This window comes from Branchiostoma lanceolatum, chromosome 12 (assembly GCF_035083965.1).
Source record: "Branchiostoma lanceolatum isolate klBraLanc5 chromosome 12, klBraLanc5.hap2, whole genome shotgun sequence".
NCBI lineage: Eukaryota > Metazoa > Chordata > Leptocardii > Amphioxiformes > Branchiostomatidae > Branchiostoma > Branchiostoma lanceolatum.
Genome location: NC_089733.1, coordinates 13,534,765 through 13,550,844, shown reverse-complemented (window position 1 = coordinate 13,550,844; position 16,080 = coordinate 13,534,765). Strand labels below are relative to the sequence as shown.

The window sequence follows — 16,080 nt, the reverse complement described above, 5'->3', positions numbered from 1 at the left end:
TAAAATCCCTTTTTGCTAAGTGAAAAATTAATTAATGAATGATAATGATATAGATTGGTGGTGAGAGCCTTCCATTCAATAAGGGACAGGTAGAGCTCTTTTCCCGTTCTCCTTCTATCAATAATTGACTAATGAAAATAAACAGCTTCTTAACTTTTTGGTGTGAAAAAAAAGAAGAAAAAGATGAAATGGTTCTTGTGTATGGCTTATATGATATCCTTGTTTTGTTTTGTTTGATTACAGTTACTGTTACCAAGGGAACGTTGTTGACCTCCCTCCGACGCACGAATCCTGCGTCATGCCGCTGGACTGCCAGGTGTCGGACTGGTCTCCGTGGGAACCGTGCACGTTGACGTGCGTGTCCGCGGGAGACCGTCGTACGGCCGGAGTGCGCAGGCGCACGCGGCGAGTGTTGGTCCTACCCGTTGGGGAGGGGAAACTGTGCCCACATCTGGAGGAGAAGGAAGGCTGTGGACATGATGAGGAGCTGCCTGTCTGTCCAAGGTACACATCTTTTATTTATTTAGATAAACTCTAAGCTTGGAGCAAGGTTGCTGGCTTATGAACCAGGAACCGGAAATGGCAGACCCCTTACTCAAACTACTTTGTGGCCATTCTTGTCAAATGACAAGATGAGAAATAACAGCACTGAGGATGTAGCGTCAAATCTCATAATTTTTTCAGGTACCCTACGACTGTCATTTATTGAATATGTAGTAACACCACATTGTGTAGATTGGGAATTCTGGAAGCAAACACAAACATATAGACAAGTTTTGTTGACATGTTTTGTCCCTTCTATAGGTACAAGTGGGTTGGAGGTGCGTGGGGGAAGTGTCGAGTAGATCAGGTGATGACAAGACAGGAGTGGAAGATGGTGAACAGATCAGGATGTGGAGGAGGTGTCCAGCACAGGAGGGTCTTCTGTGTGCAGGCAGGAGATCCAGGTAATAAACATAGCCTTACAAGTTACATGAAACATATGTTTCAAACATGGAGTGAGAAAAGCAACTGGTTTCTTATCTACAGTAGTGAGTAGTCATCAATGATTAACTATCAATAGTTAAATGTGCATGAATGGATTTAATAAGTGATGTTAAGTTTGACATTGAATTTTCCCAAATTTGTATGGTGTTACTCTACATTTACCTCTTGATGTTCAGTAAAAAATTGTATCTATGTTTAGAGCTGCAACATGCTATCATTGATGACAGCTATGTCGCCAAAGGTATATCCGACAATGTACAAATATTATAGAGCAGGAAGATATACTGAACTTAAATGCTTCCTAAATCTGTGCCATGAAGATCGACTTGTCCAAGTCTTGGGTGAACTCTTTACCACAACCTTAAAACCGCTGTTCCATTTGTGACTATAGAGCTACTATTGTTTCAAATGCAAAACTCAAAACCTCCTCGGACACTCCATTTTCTTCCTACTGCGAAATTAAAAACCTGCGAATATTTCTGCATTAATTTTACAGTATAACCTACAATCTTCTGTTATGTTTCCAGAGAAGACCCCGGTTCCTTCCTCTCTATGCGGTGGTCCAGTCCCACCGAGTGCCCAGATCTGCATGGTGCCCTGCCCTGAACCCTGCTTGGTCTCTCATTGGTCACTATGGACATCCTGTACACCCCTCAGCTGTAATGGTACAACCGGATCCAGAGGTAGGTCATTTAAAAGTTAAGTGTTGAGATGGAAATCTGATGCAAACAAAGGGAGGCTCATGAAAAATCATGCTTTTAGCAGCCCTCCCGCTATTCAGGGCCCTAGAAGCTTAATGGCCAACACCTCTAAGTCAGTAGAATTTGGAACATCCTAATTCTGTTGATTTTTGTGCTAACATAAAGAATGATTGTCAGACTTAAAATTGTCGGTTACCATGGTGTTGGAGCATGTTATGGCTGGTTTCCATGGTGGCCGAAAATTCGGTGCTTCTATTGGACTGGTATTCTTAATGGCAAAGCATCCTGAGCCCCTATGGGACTGGTTTTCATAGTAATAAGAAATGTTGAGATCGTATTGGTATTTCTACTTTTCTTAATCAGTCTCCTGACTTAGAAGTGAATGGCCACAAAACATTGTACAGTTGCATTCTGTTATTTACGAGCGATTTTGTTTTATATATTAATACTTCAGGTTTTGTTTGATGTGAACACAAATCTTTCACTTCTACCACCAGGTTTCATGACCAGGACCAGGTCTGTGTTGAACTCTGACCCAGAGAAGGTACAGAGTTGTCCTCCCCTGAGTGAGAGCCTGCCGTGCGAGGTACAGTCATGTTACCACTGGCACGTCGGAGAACCCAGCCGCTGTCTCCTCGTCGACACCACACAGTCCTGTGGACCAGGCAAGATGTACAGGACCATCTTCTGTGAGAACATTGATGGGGTAGGTTGGGATTTCCATTTAAATAGGGTTGTGTAAGTAGTGCCAGCAGTTTCACATTTGGATCAGAAGTTTGGGGTTTGAATCCCAGTTCTGTGGGCCAGGCAAGATGTACAGGACTATCTTCTCTGAGAACATCGATGGGGTAGGTTGGGACTTTCCATGTTTACAGGATAGAAATATTCATGCCTTTGTCATGTAAACTGCCAGCAGTCTCATATTTGTTATCTGTGTGTCAGCAGTTTTACTGTTCGTTGGATCATAGTTCCTACCTGGTATTCTGAGAAAAAAGAAGGCAAAACTAGAAATGCTAGAGTACAACTTCAGATTACAAAGTTTACTACATTTTATCCCACTGTGTCCAAAGGCCTTGTTGTGACTACACTGTACTATGTACATCAGCATACATGGTCAGAAATAGTAAAGATTTTTCTTAATTTCAGGATGAGAAATACATTGTATTGTCAGGTAATCTCACATCCTAAGAACAAGTAAGACTGCCATGTAGTATCTCTTGTCGACTGTGTACCAGGGTAGTGGGGTTCATGGTGTTACAGAGTATAACTTGTACATATATAACCAATTCTGTCTTTTCTGACACCCCCCCCCCCCATCTCAGGATGATGTGGACGATGAGTACTGTCAGGTGATCTCCCCGCGCCCTAAGAACGAGTTAGACTGCCACGTGTCGTGTCCTGAAGACTGTGTCCCGGGGCAGTGGGGCCCGTGGTCCACCTGTTCTAAACCCTGCGGCTCTGCCGGGGGTCGACAGACCAGGACGAGAAACATCATTGCTCACCCAGGGGAAGGTGCGTACTGGTGCTTTGTATTTGAATTAGGTACAAATTCAGTTGTAATCAAATTACAAATTCAAGTGGCCTGGTGGCTAGGATTCTAACAATCTAAATGTTCTGGGTTGGAATCCCATAGCAGACCGCAGTGTTTTGCACTTTGCACTGAATTCCGAACTCAACTCAGGTGAAAATGTGTACTGTAATTCACTTTATCTTCACGGTAACAAAATTTCACGGTGTAAGGAAAATCAACATTTTCACTGAACTTTAACTTCACGGTGGCGGCAAATGATTTACAGAACGGATTTATGAAGGAATCATAAGTAATTACAACAGGTTTTTTCAGGGAGATGATAAGTTCGCAGTACAGAGGTGACCGTGAAAACAGTATACATAAAGTTACAGGGAAAGAAACAAGAATTACAGTACCTAGCTTCGAACGCAAATCCAGAGGTCCCATGTATGAGGATTTTACAAAATTTAGGTGCCACAAACTTAAATAGATTGCATTTGTACTAATACTTCAAATAATAAGATTATATGTAATATCACCCCTTTCAGCTGGTAAGCCGTGCCCACCCAAGCCTGACCTGACTGAGAGCAGACCATGTAACGAGTGGGGCTGTACCAAGTACAGCTGGATGATGGGGGAGTGGAGGGACTGTAGACTACAGAGGGGCATCACATATTCACCACGAAATATTACAGGCAAGTACATAACAAGTGTATTTTCTTCTTTTATTGAGTTGAGCCTGTGTTATTCTTTTACAAGGAGAAGGTCAACTTTGTAACAAGTTAATTGGTGATTTGAGTGATGTAGGGTTGGCATGTATGTGAAGTTTTGATTGACAGATAATATGATTGATGATTGACAGGTGAGGGTAAGATCTGTGGGTTCGGAGTGAAGAGCAGGAAAGTCTGGTGCATGAAGGAAGGAGGACAGCAAGTGGCTGACAAAAGGTGAGATTCCCTTTATCAATTATAAGATGATATTTACTTAAAGGTTTCATCTTCTTATATTTTTAGATTTATAGACTGGTTTAAACACTGGTTTAAACACACGGCTGAACTCTTTTGATGGACATTGCCTTTCCAGGTGTCCAGAGAACCTGCGGCCGGATGACCGACTGGATTGTGCGGTGGACTGTGACCGGGACTGCCTGGTCACTGCCTTCAGCAGGTGGACACAATGTCCAGACAACTGTGGGTCAGGTACGGACAACACTGAACCCTTATTAAGTCTTCTCAGGCAATGCTAATTAATTCTTTGGTTCACAGGTGACAAGATGATAAAAGTTGGCTTGGAGGAATTCCTGAATGTGACTGTATTCACTATACCTGAGACTGTGTACTAGGGTACAAACTTTCCCACTCTTTTCCCAGTCATTTGGGGGCCTACGACCACTTTATTTTAACTATGGACTAGAGAAAAAAGTAAATCTAAACACTGCACATGCATTAATTCTAAAGGAAAATTATGATAAATGTAGAAAATTAAACTGTAAACTGTAAGACAGTCTTGATGGTAAAAGGTAAAGCAGTCATCCTCAACTAATATTAAGCATGATGTTTTTCAAATAGCTATTAGTCGTGTAAAAATGGCTATGCTATGGCTCGTGCTTTATGCTTTTTTTCCTCGTTTCCAGAAATCACGCACCAGACCAGACACCGTTATGTCCTTCAGCACCCGACCTCGGGGGGTAAGGACTGTCCCGACACACTGCGGGAGCGCCGCCTGTGTGAGAACATGCAGCAGTGTGGGGCCTACAAGTGGAAGACTTACCGGTGGGGGGACTGTCACCTCCCTCCCCACCCCGGGGACCAGAACAACAGGCAAGAGTGTGGCCGGGGCATCCAGACCAGAGGTAAAGTCATGTGACCGTTACTGCCCCTCCAATAGTAGTAGGTAGTAGAAGTAGTAGTAGTAGTAGTATCTAGGGGCCTATAAGTGGAAGACTTACCGGTGGGGGGACTGACACCTGCCTCCCCACCCCGGGGACCAGAACAACAGGCAAGAGTGTGGCCGGGGCATCCAGACCAGAGGTAAAGTCAAGTGACCTCAAAATAGTCTGTCTTTGTCTTCTGCAATATGTTATTAATGACACCCCGAGCCTGTGTTCTTCTAACATGCCAAGTTGAATTTTGAAAATCTCCTAGTAAATTGTAGGTTTGTGTTTTGGGCTCTTACTTCACTCCTCAAAACTTAGCATGTTGTGTCCTGAAAACCTGATGCTAAAGCTATTACTGACAGTGTTAGGACTATTTTGGACATGATTTTACTTTCACAGTACTGTGGCAGCATTTAAATGTTCAAACACTAGAACAATTGAAAATTTGTTTGCATGATATTAGCCATTATTAGAAGGGTCCTATTCCTCTGGCTTTCAGGTGGTTGCCATCAAGCATCTAGAAAATCAACCATTCAGAGGGCTGCTTGGGGATGATTTAATCACACTAATCACCGTGTAATTTTCTTTAAGTTTGACTCAATCTTGACCTTGCTTGTCCTTCATCCAGCCCTGTCCTGTAAGGATGAGAAGGGTGAGTCGTCTGCGGTGATGAAGTGCCTACAGTTCGCGGGACCGATGCCGGAGACGGCGCGGAACTGTACGCTGGCCTGCGGGGAGGACTGCTCCGTGTCGGAATGGTCCAAATGGAGCCGCTGCGGGGAGGACTGCAAGGGACAGACAGAGAGGAAGAGGAAACTCACAGGTACGGAAAATTTGTGATTTTGTGGTTTCATAGTCTGTATAACACAGACGCTCACTATTAAGACTGAATGGTGTGAATGTATTGGTTTTCTGATTTATAGAGATAAAAAGATCCTGGATTAAAAATTAAAGCAAAAAGGAAAATACTTCTGAACTGGATGATGTTGATGAAAAGGAAGATCTACATGAAAAATAGTCCGTAGGAAAAGTTTGTATCTTGGTGCACAATGTTTTGGGGAGTGAATATAGCCGAATGTAAGGTAAATCTTTGTTAGGTTCTAACTTTAAAATATATGGGAATGAAGGGATTAGCTTGTTGTGGCCTAAGAGTAAAGTCAGCTTCAGGACCTTGTTTATGCCATAAAGATGTTTGCCTTGGTGAGAAAGATATATGTGAAATACTGTAATTCTTGATTTGTTAACTGTAACTTAATTTCATCTGATTGAACGGTCACAAGTCAACAGCTAAAATTTTATCATCGCAAATATTCGCTAATACATGTATTTGAGACAGTAATGTTAAAATTAAGTGTCGTGACCTACTCCATTTCCCCCTAACTGCTATATTTTCCTGCCGCTATATTAAAGTTATTTACAGTAATGAGATTATTTCCTTTTTCTCCAGGCCGGAGTAGAAAGCAGCCAGAGTGTCAGGATGCGTCCAAGTACCCCCTGGTAGAGAACGAGCCCTGCCCCTGTCAGAAGTCTGCCGACTATACCCCCTTCCCCGTGGGGAACTGGTCCGACTGCGTCCTTCCCGACCCCGAGGCCGGCGGACCCCTCAACTTGCGCGCCCGTCTGAAGAGGAAGTGGAAGGGGGAGTGTGGGGACGGGGTGCGGTACAGGGCCGTGCAGTGTTTTGATCACAGAGGAAGGCTGGTGTCACCATACTTGTGTAGTAAATCTGGTAAGGGTTCATCTTATTCCAGACTAACAAGTCGGCCAAAGTCTAGCAAGTTTACTTCAACTTCAGGAGTCAAAGTTTTATGGAATTTCACTACCTCATCATAGAGGGACAATAGTTTTTTTTTTATGGTAATAACTTTTCTTTCTTCTGGGAAATAATTGTACAGTCTAACCTATCTTTATGGTTACCACTCAAGGGATTTGAAGAAAATAGTAGATAGTATTTCAATGCTTTGCTCAATGGAAAAATAGATCTTAAGGACCACCAAAAAATGGTCACAATGGCCAGAGGTAGTCACTAGTACAATGCTGTAGTAAAATTGATGTGAGAGGGTAGTTACTATGGTATGATGAGCTCATATAACTTTTTGGACAGTTGTTACTGACTGAATTTTTGTCAATATTTATAGATTTACAGATTATCTCTTTGCTGATCTACATATAGTTCAAGTTGCCATTTTAGCATTATACTCAAAGTAAATTTGTGTCTCTAATGTGTTTCAGGTTATATACAAGAATCTTGCTCGGAGGTGTGTCCCTCAGACTGTCGTCTCAGCAACTGGTCGCCATGGACACCATGTAGCCAATCGTGTGGCTCAGGGAAGACTACACGACAAAGATGGCTCCGACAGAAACCCTTCAACCTGGGCAGACGATGTCCACTTCTCGATTCTTCAAACATGGTAATTGTAGTTTTCAGTTGCTATGTTAATACAAGAATTAAAACAATTATGTCCTTAACTATAAGATTTCACAATGACAGTGGTACCATTCTATTTGAGCCAACTCTGTTTGAAGGAACATGTGGCAGTTTTTAAGCTGATGTTTTCTTCTGTTACTATCTTCTGCTTCCTATATATGGACAACAGGAAAGGTTTGTGTAATGTCGTGTTATCTTGTGATCTATTTGCCATTTTCAGGTAACAAAGGTGACTTACTGATTCCTATTTTAATGATGAATGCAACCTTTTATCAAAGTCAATTATGCTGTTCAATGATAGTGGTTGATATGCTAGTAGTTGTTGAAGATTTATCAAAGTATCTTCAAGTTGATTCAAAATTTACTTCTGTCTCTGTGTTTATTTGTGCTGCTCTCTTGTATCATAAGACAACAGGTAAGTATCATTGTGTTTAAAAAATTGTATGAAGGTACCTATACACTGTATGACGGCATGCTTTCGACCGACTTGTTACTTAATATACGTTATTCTATTCATTATAATAAACAATGTTTTCCAGAGAAGTTTAGAAATGCAGCAACGTCCTGCTTTGCAGTTCTTCTGTTTTATAAACATTTTCTGGAATAAAAATGTCATGAATACAAAGATCTGCAAAGTTTCCATGTAGCTTAATCCTTTTATTTTCTGAAGTTAAATTTGTCACTTAGTCTTGTATTGTATTGTCAGAGGTTGTTCCTTGACGACAGCATACATGTAGTTGATGCAATGGAGAACAGGAAATGACTACCTTAGTCATACATGCACAAAAAGTTAATAAAGCTCACTCAGACTCTAGTATAATCTGACGGTTGGTTTCCATGGCCTCCCAGGTGACAGAGTGGCGGCCTTGCAGCAGGCGTTGCGGGGAGTACCAATGGGAGACGGAGTCCTGGAGCAGCTGCAGCCTCTACAGCCTGGGGTCCCAGTCTAACTGTGGGGACGGCGTGCAGACAAGAAAAGTCAAGTGAGTCCATGACTACTAGAAATTCATTTGGTAATACGTTCTCGTCAAGAGTTCATGGGGCCGCAGATATTCGTACCCCGTTTTATGCATGCATCGGCTGCTTGTCAGCAACTGGGCACTCCTGCCCGCTAACAAGGTAATGCTATGCAGGGCCTCCTACTTCTGCTTGGACCGGAATCATTACGCCCTTACCGCAGCCACTTCTGTCCGCTCCTCAAACAATTCTACTTGGGGGATGTAGCCTCCAACAAAGAAGGCATAGCCTTTTTCTTTGGCCTGTTTTGAGAGGGTTTTAGAGCCAAAAAGCTGAACCAAAGTCCGTCTGCTTTATTGAAATCCTAACGGCAGTGGCCATTTTGTCAGTTTTCACTGTGGAACACTAGAAATAAAGACAAACCATTCCTTCGATTCTGTCATGTCCCAGGTATGTTCAGGTGTTCCATGAGTGTTTCAGGTGTGCTCAGGTGTCCCGTTCCTGGTCCCAGCTGTGTTCAGGTGTGAACATCTGTTTGTGTGTTTCAGATGTGTGCAGGTGTCCCGTTCCTGGTCCCAGGTGGTAGACATTAGCCTGTGTGATGAGAATACCATGCCCCTGGGGGCCAAACTGTGCACGCTGCCCTGCCCAGGGGAGTGTGTGGTTGGGGAGTGGACGTCTTGGACCAAATGCCCTGAGGTATGGACTTTTCCTGGTGGCCCTTCAATTTATAGCACACTTGGGGCTTAGTGACAATATCTTTGTTGTACTGCAAGTTTCTGGTATTGGACCTTACTAGATTGGGTCAATATGCCCAAATGACATTAACGGACATTTGAATATGTCGATGAAGGTTAGACACCCAGCTAATAAGATATAACAACACAAAAACTGCACAAGCAACTGGATAAGTTTTGTAAGCAATCAGATATTTCAGATAGCATCCGCTATATGTTTTGTTGGCAAAAGACAGGGAATGCTGTCTGAAACATCTATTTACAATAAACTTGTCTGGTTGTTAGAGTAACTTTTGCATTGTGGCTATTTGAATGTTTCCTACCTTGTTGTCATGAGTTATTATGCAGTATTTTTAATCAAAACAGTTATTTTTAAAGTTTCCATTGATGACAATAACACAATAATTGTGTTTCTAAACTCAATATCTAATGTTTTCCCCTGACAGTACTGTGTCCCCGGCCACGCCCGTGAGAGGATGCGGCTTGTGGACCGCCCTGCAGAGGACGGCTATGGTGCCTGTCCAAACAGAACAGAGGAGGAGGCCTGCCAAGAAAACAGGAACTGTTTCAGGTCAGTCCTAACTCAGAGTACATCGATGAGGGTTAGACATTCAGGTAATAAGATATGCAAGGTAGCAGATTGATGAAAGACAGCAGAAGCTGTCTGAAACGTCATACTGTTTCCATATTTTATCCAATTTCTTGAGTAACTGCTACTTTGCCTAACTCAGAGTATTTAGCTTGAGGCTACACCAGTCTATTTTATTCATTGGTGAATGTTTTGAATTAATGCTTGGCTGTAGCAATATGGTTCCCCAAAATCAGTAGTTGTTTTGATCAAGTTCTAGTCCTCTGAAATGATATTTGCTGTTACAAAGCTGCTAAAGCGGATAATAGAAAGGTCTAAGCTGTGTTAGTTGTTTTGCCATTTTATGAAGACAAATTTTACTCTCTAAGCTAAATAATATGTCTGATGATACATTCCGTACTTAGGTTACTGAAGTTCAGTACTGTTTCTTAAATTCAAGAACCGATAGGTCCAATTCACATGGCGTATTGATAGCATGATTGTTGGTTTGTCCACAGGTACCACTTAAACGTGTCGGAGTGGAGCCCCTGTCAGCTGGCCGCCAGCGCCGTCTGCGGTCCCGGCGTCAGGACGTTACTCGTCCAGTGTTACCGTGGTGATGGCAAACTGGTAGATAAAGACCTCTGTATACAGGTGAGACCCCAAATATCCCAGTATAGACAGGCAGCTTTTTTAATGACTTTCAAGTTCTGGTACCAAAGTTTTTTTAGTAGCTTTGCCGTGGTTCTGCTACATTTTAGGCTACTATAAACAGGCACGGATTGTGTATGTCATTGCTTTTGCCACACAATTTTTACTTCCTTTCCAAATTTTTCTATATCAGTAATTGCTTTACACGGTACAGATAGCCATTAACTAGAACACTTTTAAGATCTTGATATATTTCTGTTTTATTTAAGTTCTCCAATGCAAACTCATCATACTTGCAACTTGGCACTGGCATTCCCCTAGGTCACTTTTATTCACATTGAATCTTTTTACCATGCAAATCATAGGTACTAGGTGCAGCTAACTGGAATGAATGTACAGTATGCAAAGTTAACCATTGAAAGAAACATGTTGTTCCCCCCAGCATGGCGCGATTGGTCCCACGGTTACTGAGGAACCATGTGAAGTGAAGTGTCCCTTAGACTGTCAGCTGTCCGCGTGGTCCGTCTGGAGCGCCTGTACGATGTCGTGCGGCGCAGACGGGATGCAGTTCCGTGAACGGGAGATCCTGACAGAGTCCTCGGGACAGGGACGACCGTGCCCGCCGCCTGACAACCTACACCAGCAGCGTCCATGCGTGGCCAAACCATGCTTTTCCTGGGCCTACGGACCATGGTCTGAGTGCTTACTAGATGTGAGTGTTTAGCTATTTTGAAGTCCACAGATGAATTGTTGGATATTCTTTTATAGTATGTATTTTCCTTGGTCTAACAACCCTGGTCCATTTATTAATGTGTTTTGTTACGTTCACACATTGCTCAAGGTTTACATATCAACTGAACATAGTCAGATTCAGGTTTTACTCCCGAGTCCTGTCTATGTCAGAGAACCAAAGAAATAAATTGACGTGGCTTTTTGCAAATGTTCTTCATCCCATTCCCAGTGTACATGCAATGAAGTATCTGTGTGTTTCTGTGATCACCAATATACCCAATTGCCATACACCCTCAGTGCTGCTATTCTTGTTTGTTGAACCAGAGGGTTTGCAAAGCTAGTGTGTCACACCAAAGAGCGGTTAACCTAGCTATACAGATACAGAAAGTAGTCTGTAAGGTGGTGAAGTCTGCTATATCTGATTTACATGTTAAAACTTGTTGTTTGTAGGGTGCAGAGTGCGGGCATGGTAAGCGTGTTCGTGACATCAGCTGTGTTCAGGAGGATGGGACTGTGGTGGAGGATGATCTGTGTGTGTGGAAGGACGGACCCAACAGTGACATCCTTACCACCGCTGTCATACTGGTTAGCTACGGCATTTTGCTATAGTTAGAATCAAGTATTTGCAGTATCTTGTTCGTCATTTCATCAATACTAGCTATAGAAGTAGAAAACAAAAATTTGGAACAAATGTTTGCTGCAGTTTTGATATGTTTGCAATGAAGAAGTGACCACAAAAAAGATTCACAGTATTTCCAGATAGCTATAGACAAAGAGAAATTTGCTTTTAATTAGAATACTTTTTTTTTACTCTTTGGACTTTGTAAGACATACACCTTATGCATATATGGAGAATAAAAGGGTGTATGTATGGTATTAAATGCATATTTGTCTGTCTTTGTGTTCCTGCAGTTCCCAGTAACACACATAATGCAGCGTTGGCATACATCCCAAGTGCTGCTATTTTTATATATATATGAGAGACTGGATGGTTGCAAGCCAGTATGGGTAAGGGGGTGAAGTTGGCCATCTCTGATTGCCTAATGTGTGTGTTCTTTTCTTCAGCGAGAGCGTCCCTGTGTGGTTCCATGCCCAGGTGACTGCTGGGTAACGGAGTGGTCGTCATGGAGCTCATGTCACCAGAGCTGCGTCAACGGCCAGCCTCAAGGTCAGGGGAGAGTCAGTACTGATAGTGATGGGTGGGGGGTTGTGAAGGGATGATTCAATAATGCTGGGGTAGGGTAGGGTGGGGATGGGTTCAGGCGTTAAACAGGGGTGCCACACTCCCATACTTTCAGCATATACCCTCTTAAACAGAAATTTTAAATTGACCACTCACTGCTGAAATTGCTTCCCTTTATATTATGATTTTGTTTATTTCTGTCATAACTTTTATAGTTATGCAGGTAGTTTACATCAAAGGCAGTTGAATATGAAAATGAAAAGTTACTAGAGATATGTTAAAAGTTAATCACGGTAAGCTATATCACTCTGTTGGAAATGTTGTAAATCTTCATTGGAAATATTCACAGTATTGATAAGTTTTCCACACTCTTTGTGTCACTATTGCAGTCCAATTCTGAACTCTTTTACCTGGGTGCAGCAAAATTTAAGTGCCGTCAATATGAACTAATTTACAGTGCTATAAATTGAATACGGCATTAAAAGTTGACCATCTTTTCCCCCAGGTGGTTCAGGCATTGAGACCAGATCACGAGCGATCCTGGCCCAGCCATCCTCGGGTGGGAACTCCTGTCCCTCCGATGTTTATGAGACAAGGAAGTGCACAGGTGGGGGTTTGGCCTTTTGGGGCTTTACATATACGCTCGTTCTCATTTAAATGTACACATTTTGTAATCTCCGTTACCGATTGAAATAAGACGTTCCTGGCATTAGGATATGCCACATATAAGATGTCAAACTGTAGTTTTTATGACGACTTAAAAATTTTCTAGCTTTTAAAATTAGCAGTTTGGTACCTTATATGTGGCATATCTTAATGTCAGGAACGTCTTACTTCTACCGATAATGGAGATTACGAAATGTGTACATTTAAATGAGAACGAGCGATAACAATCGTTCAACTTTTGATGAATGAACTGTAAAGTGCTGTGCTGAAAGAGCATGTTTCCCTTTGTATACAGTTTCATCTCTCAAAGATCTGCTGGGTATTCTAAGACTGGGGCTTTACTTAAAACAATACCCTTATGAATCGACATTGAATGTGTATAATTGTCTCATGTCACATCACAGCTTTGTTAAGAAAATACTCCAAAAATAGTTACTCAAGCAACTGGATAAAATTTTGAAAATTTTATCCAGTTGCTTGAGTAACTATTTTTGGCATATCTTACTACCTGGATGGCTAACCTTCATCAACGTAGAAAGAAAATACTGTACCACTAATTATAGGATCTGTAATAACTGGTGTTTGGGAACTGTGCTGTCCTCAAAGCCTAGACTTGCTACTGTGAACTTCTTTTCACCCTCATAATCACAGAAAAGCAAACAGATCTCAGGTTTCTCCATCTTGGTTTTAAAGGAGCCCAAAGTAATTTCAAAACTTCAAAACTGGAAATATTCTGGATTTAGCAATATGTATATCAAACATTTACTTCCTCATATTAGCACTTTTCTATCATGATTTCATACTGATGTTTAAAAAGAGCACAGAAACAATCCACACAAGAGGTCCTTTATACATTTGGACCACCAAAAAATCAGTACCCAGATTTTCAATGAGTTCTCACCACACAACGACATTGCATCTTTGCTCCATGAAAGTCAATATGCAACAGGATAGTGTTATTTAAACTTACTATGTATAGAAACGACTAGAAAGTTGATTCTGAGAATCCGACTTCCAACGCGCTGATATCGCTTTGGGCTAATTAAACAATTTCATCCATGATTACATTTAACCTCATGTGATGTGCTTATTTGTAACCTGTCATCTCATTGGTGCTTTGGGTAACTCTTCTCTCTCCTGTCCTTGCTGGGGTTCAGACGGTTCTTGCTTCCTGTTTGAGTGGAAGGTTAGCAGGTGGCAAGGTGATGAGAGGAAGGTGTGGTGTCAAAGGTCAGATGGGGTCAATGTCACAGGTGAGAGGTCAAATCTAACAATGTAAAAGTATTCTGTTATATCTGAATGGTTGTTAGTTTCCCCAGTGCTATGCATACTTTCGACAATCTCTTGAATGTGCAAAATCTTTTTGTAACTTACAGCACGTATTTATGTCATTTTGTTTGCAGTTGCTTCGTACGATTTACAGTATGACCAAAAACCTTTTTTTTGGTACGCGGATTAACATGGATGCATACAAAAAAAGTCTAACATTTTATTTCTGCCTGTTCCTAGGTGGTTGTACAGACCTGTCCAGACCGGCCACCAGGCGGTTGTGTATACCGGAATGTAACCAGCCACACTCCTTCTGTAAGCAGGGCGGTATCTGTGGATGTGCAGAGGTAGGTGATGCAATAAAACATAATCTCCAGCTGGACCTCCTGCTTAATTTTTGCCTCAAGATTTATGAGTTTGAGTTTATTCAGATCAACAATTAGCTTTACAATATACAAATACATTGCAGCTACTCTTCCTGTGGTCCTTATCTACAAACTAATTGGACAAAACAGCATGACAAACAGAAACATAACATATACAGAATATACATGTACATAAATGATGAAGAAGAATAAGGCTACTTGAGGTCTATATACAATGTGTATGATATCTAATGACTTTGAGAATCATGGAAATTGTTGTGGCCAGACAGCCTAGTGCGTAGAGTGCCCACTTTGCATATGAGAGGTTGCAGGTTGAACCTCAGTCATACTAAAGACTTTAAAAGACTTTGCTGTACCACTTACTGTGTGACTTTGAGAAAGAGTATGGAACACACAGCACTGCCAGTGGATCAGCTCCCTTCTGTAGTGCTTGCACAGCTGTGTGGCCCAAGGGCTATGAGAAACGGAGGGGCACGGCCCTGTATACCAAAAGGTGGGAAGGATTAAACTAACAAAGTAACTAATTAGATACAGTAGTGGGAATTGTTGATGCAACTATTTTACTGACAAGAATATTATGTTTTCCTCAGGGTTATGTAGAGGTGCTCAGTTCGGATGGTTTGCTGGACTACTGTGCAAAGGTAGTGATTGAGAGCAACGGTCGAATCACCCTAGCACCAACCAAACGGGTCAACAGTGATGTGGAGGACTCACCCAATAGGAGGAGTGGATTCTCCTTTGTTAATGGGAAAGGTAAGAGCAGCAGATAAATCAAACAATTTGATTAGATGGAAAAAATTATTATCTCAGTGCAAGCATAAACATGCATGGGATAAGCTTGTAGACACACTTGCCTCATTAATGTAGATTTTAGATGTTAAGATGTCATGTATGTGTTTATTAGCTTCACTGAAAAGGTTAATGTTTTTCGGTCTATGTGTTTATGATTAGCATAACTCCAGAAGTTGTGGATGAAAATTTCGTCTGACTGTATGTAGGTGTCCACAAAACAAAGAACAAGTTTAGAGTATGGATCGACTAGCATCCTTCTAGATCCATGCAGCAGAACTTTTTGTATCTCATAATGATCTGGAGATGCTATGATTGTGGGATAGAATTTTTGGTCTCAGGAAGTGGTATATGTTTAAGTCTGACAGCTTCTTAAGAACTGCAGGGGACTTGTGAAAAATAATAACTTGATGAATGTATTTACCAGTACTCAACTCTATCAGGGATACTGCTAAGACGTAAGATATATGTTTCAACCCCTTTTCTAAGTTAGTTACTGTTTGTTCCAGGTGAGCTGCACACCTGGGTGTACGGAGCCATCGCTGCGACATCAGCGCTCATCATCGTTCTCATCATTGTCATCGGCATAGCCTGGTGAGTCATGATACTGAGTTATAATAGATTTCTGTGGGTTTTTTTA

At 41.7% G+C, this 16,080-nt stretch overlaps 1 protein-coding gene across 1 annotated transcript in view; it reads left to right on the top strand.

Moving 5' to 3' along the window:
• LOC136445768 (thrombospondin type-1 domain-containing protein 7B-like) overlaps positions 1–16,080 on the top strand; it is a 33,916-nt gene that overhangs the window by 15,205 nt on the left and 2,631 nt on the right. Inside the window, exons 3-26 of the mRNA XM_066443906.1 lie at positions 244–504; positions 805–947; positions 1,515–1,670; positions 2,186–2,394; positions 3,011–3,200; positions 3,747–3,893; positions 4,061–4,145; positions 4,282–4,397; positions 4,832–5,050; positions 5,703–5,897; positions 6,522–6,803; positions 7,307–7,485; positions 8,352–8,485; positions 9,008–9,158; positions 9,643–9,767; positions 10,283–10,418; positions 10,858–11,127; positions 11,598–11,732; positions 12,213–12,315; positions 12,836–12,937; positions 14,154–14,249; positions 14,506–14,612; positions 15,242–15,404; positions 15,950–16,034. Of these exons, the coding sequence (XP_066300003.1) occupies positions 244–504; positions 805–947; positions 1,515–1,670; positions 2,186–2,394; positions 3,011–3,200; positions 3,747–3,893; positions 4,061–4,145; positions 4,282–4,397; positions 4,832–5,050; positions 5,703–5,897; positions 6,522–6,803; positions 7,307–7,485; positions 8,352–8,485; positions 9,008–9,158; positions 9,643–9,767; positions 10,283–10,418; positions 10,858–11,127; positions 11,598–11,732; positions 12,213–12,315; positions 12,836–12,937; positions 14,154–14,249; positions 14,506–14,612; positions 15,242–15,404; positions 15,950–16,034 (3,789 nt within the window). The remainder of the gene's footprint in view (positions 1–243; positions 505–804; positions 948–1,514; positions 1,671–2,185; positions 2,395–3,010; positions 3,201–3,746; positions 3,894–4,060; positions 4,146–4,281; positions 4,398–4,831; positions 5,051–5,702; positions 5,898–6,521; positions 6,804–7,306; positions 7,486–8,351; positions 8,486–9,007; positions 9,159–9,642; positions 9,768–10,282; positions 10,419–10,857; positions 11,128–11,597; positions 11,733–12,212; positions 12,316–12,835; positions 12,938–14,153; positions 14,250–14,505; positions 14,613–15,241; positions 15,405–15,949; positions 16,035–16,080) is intronic.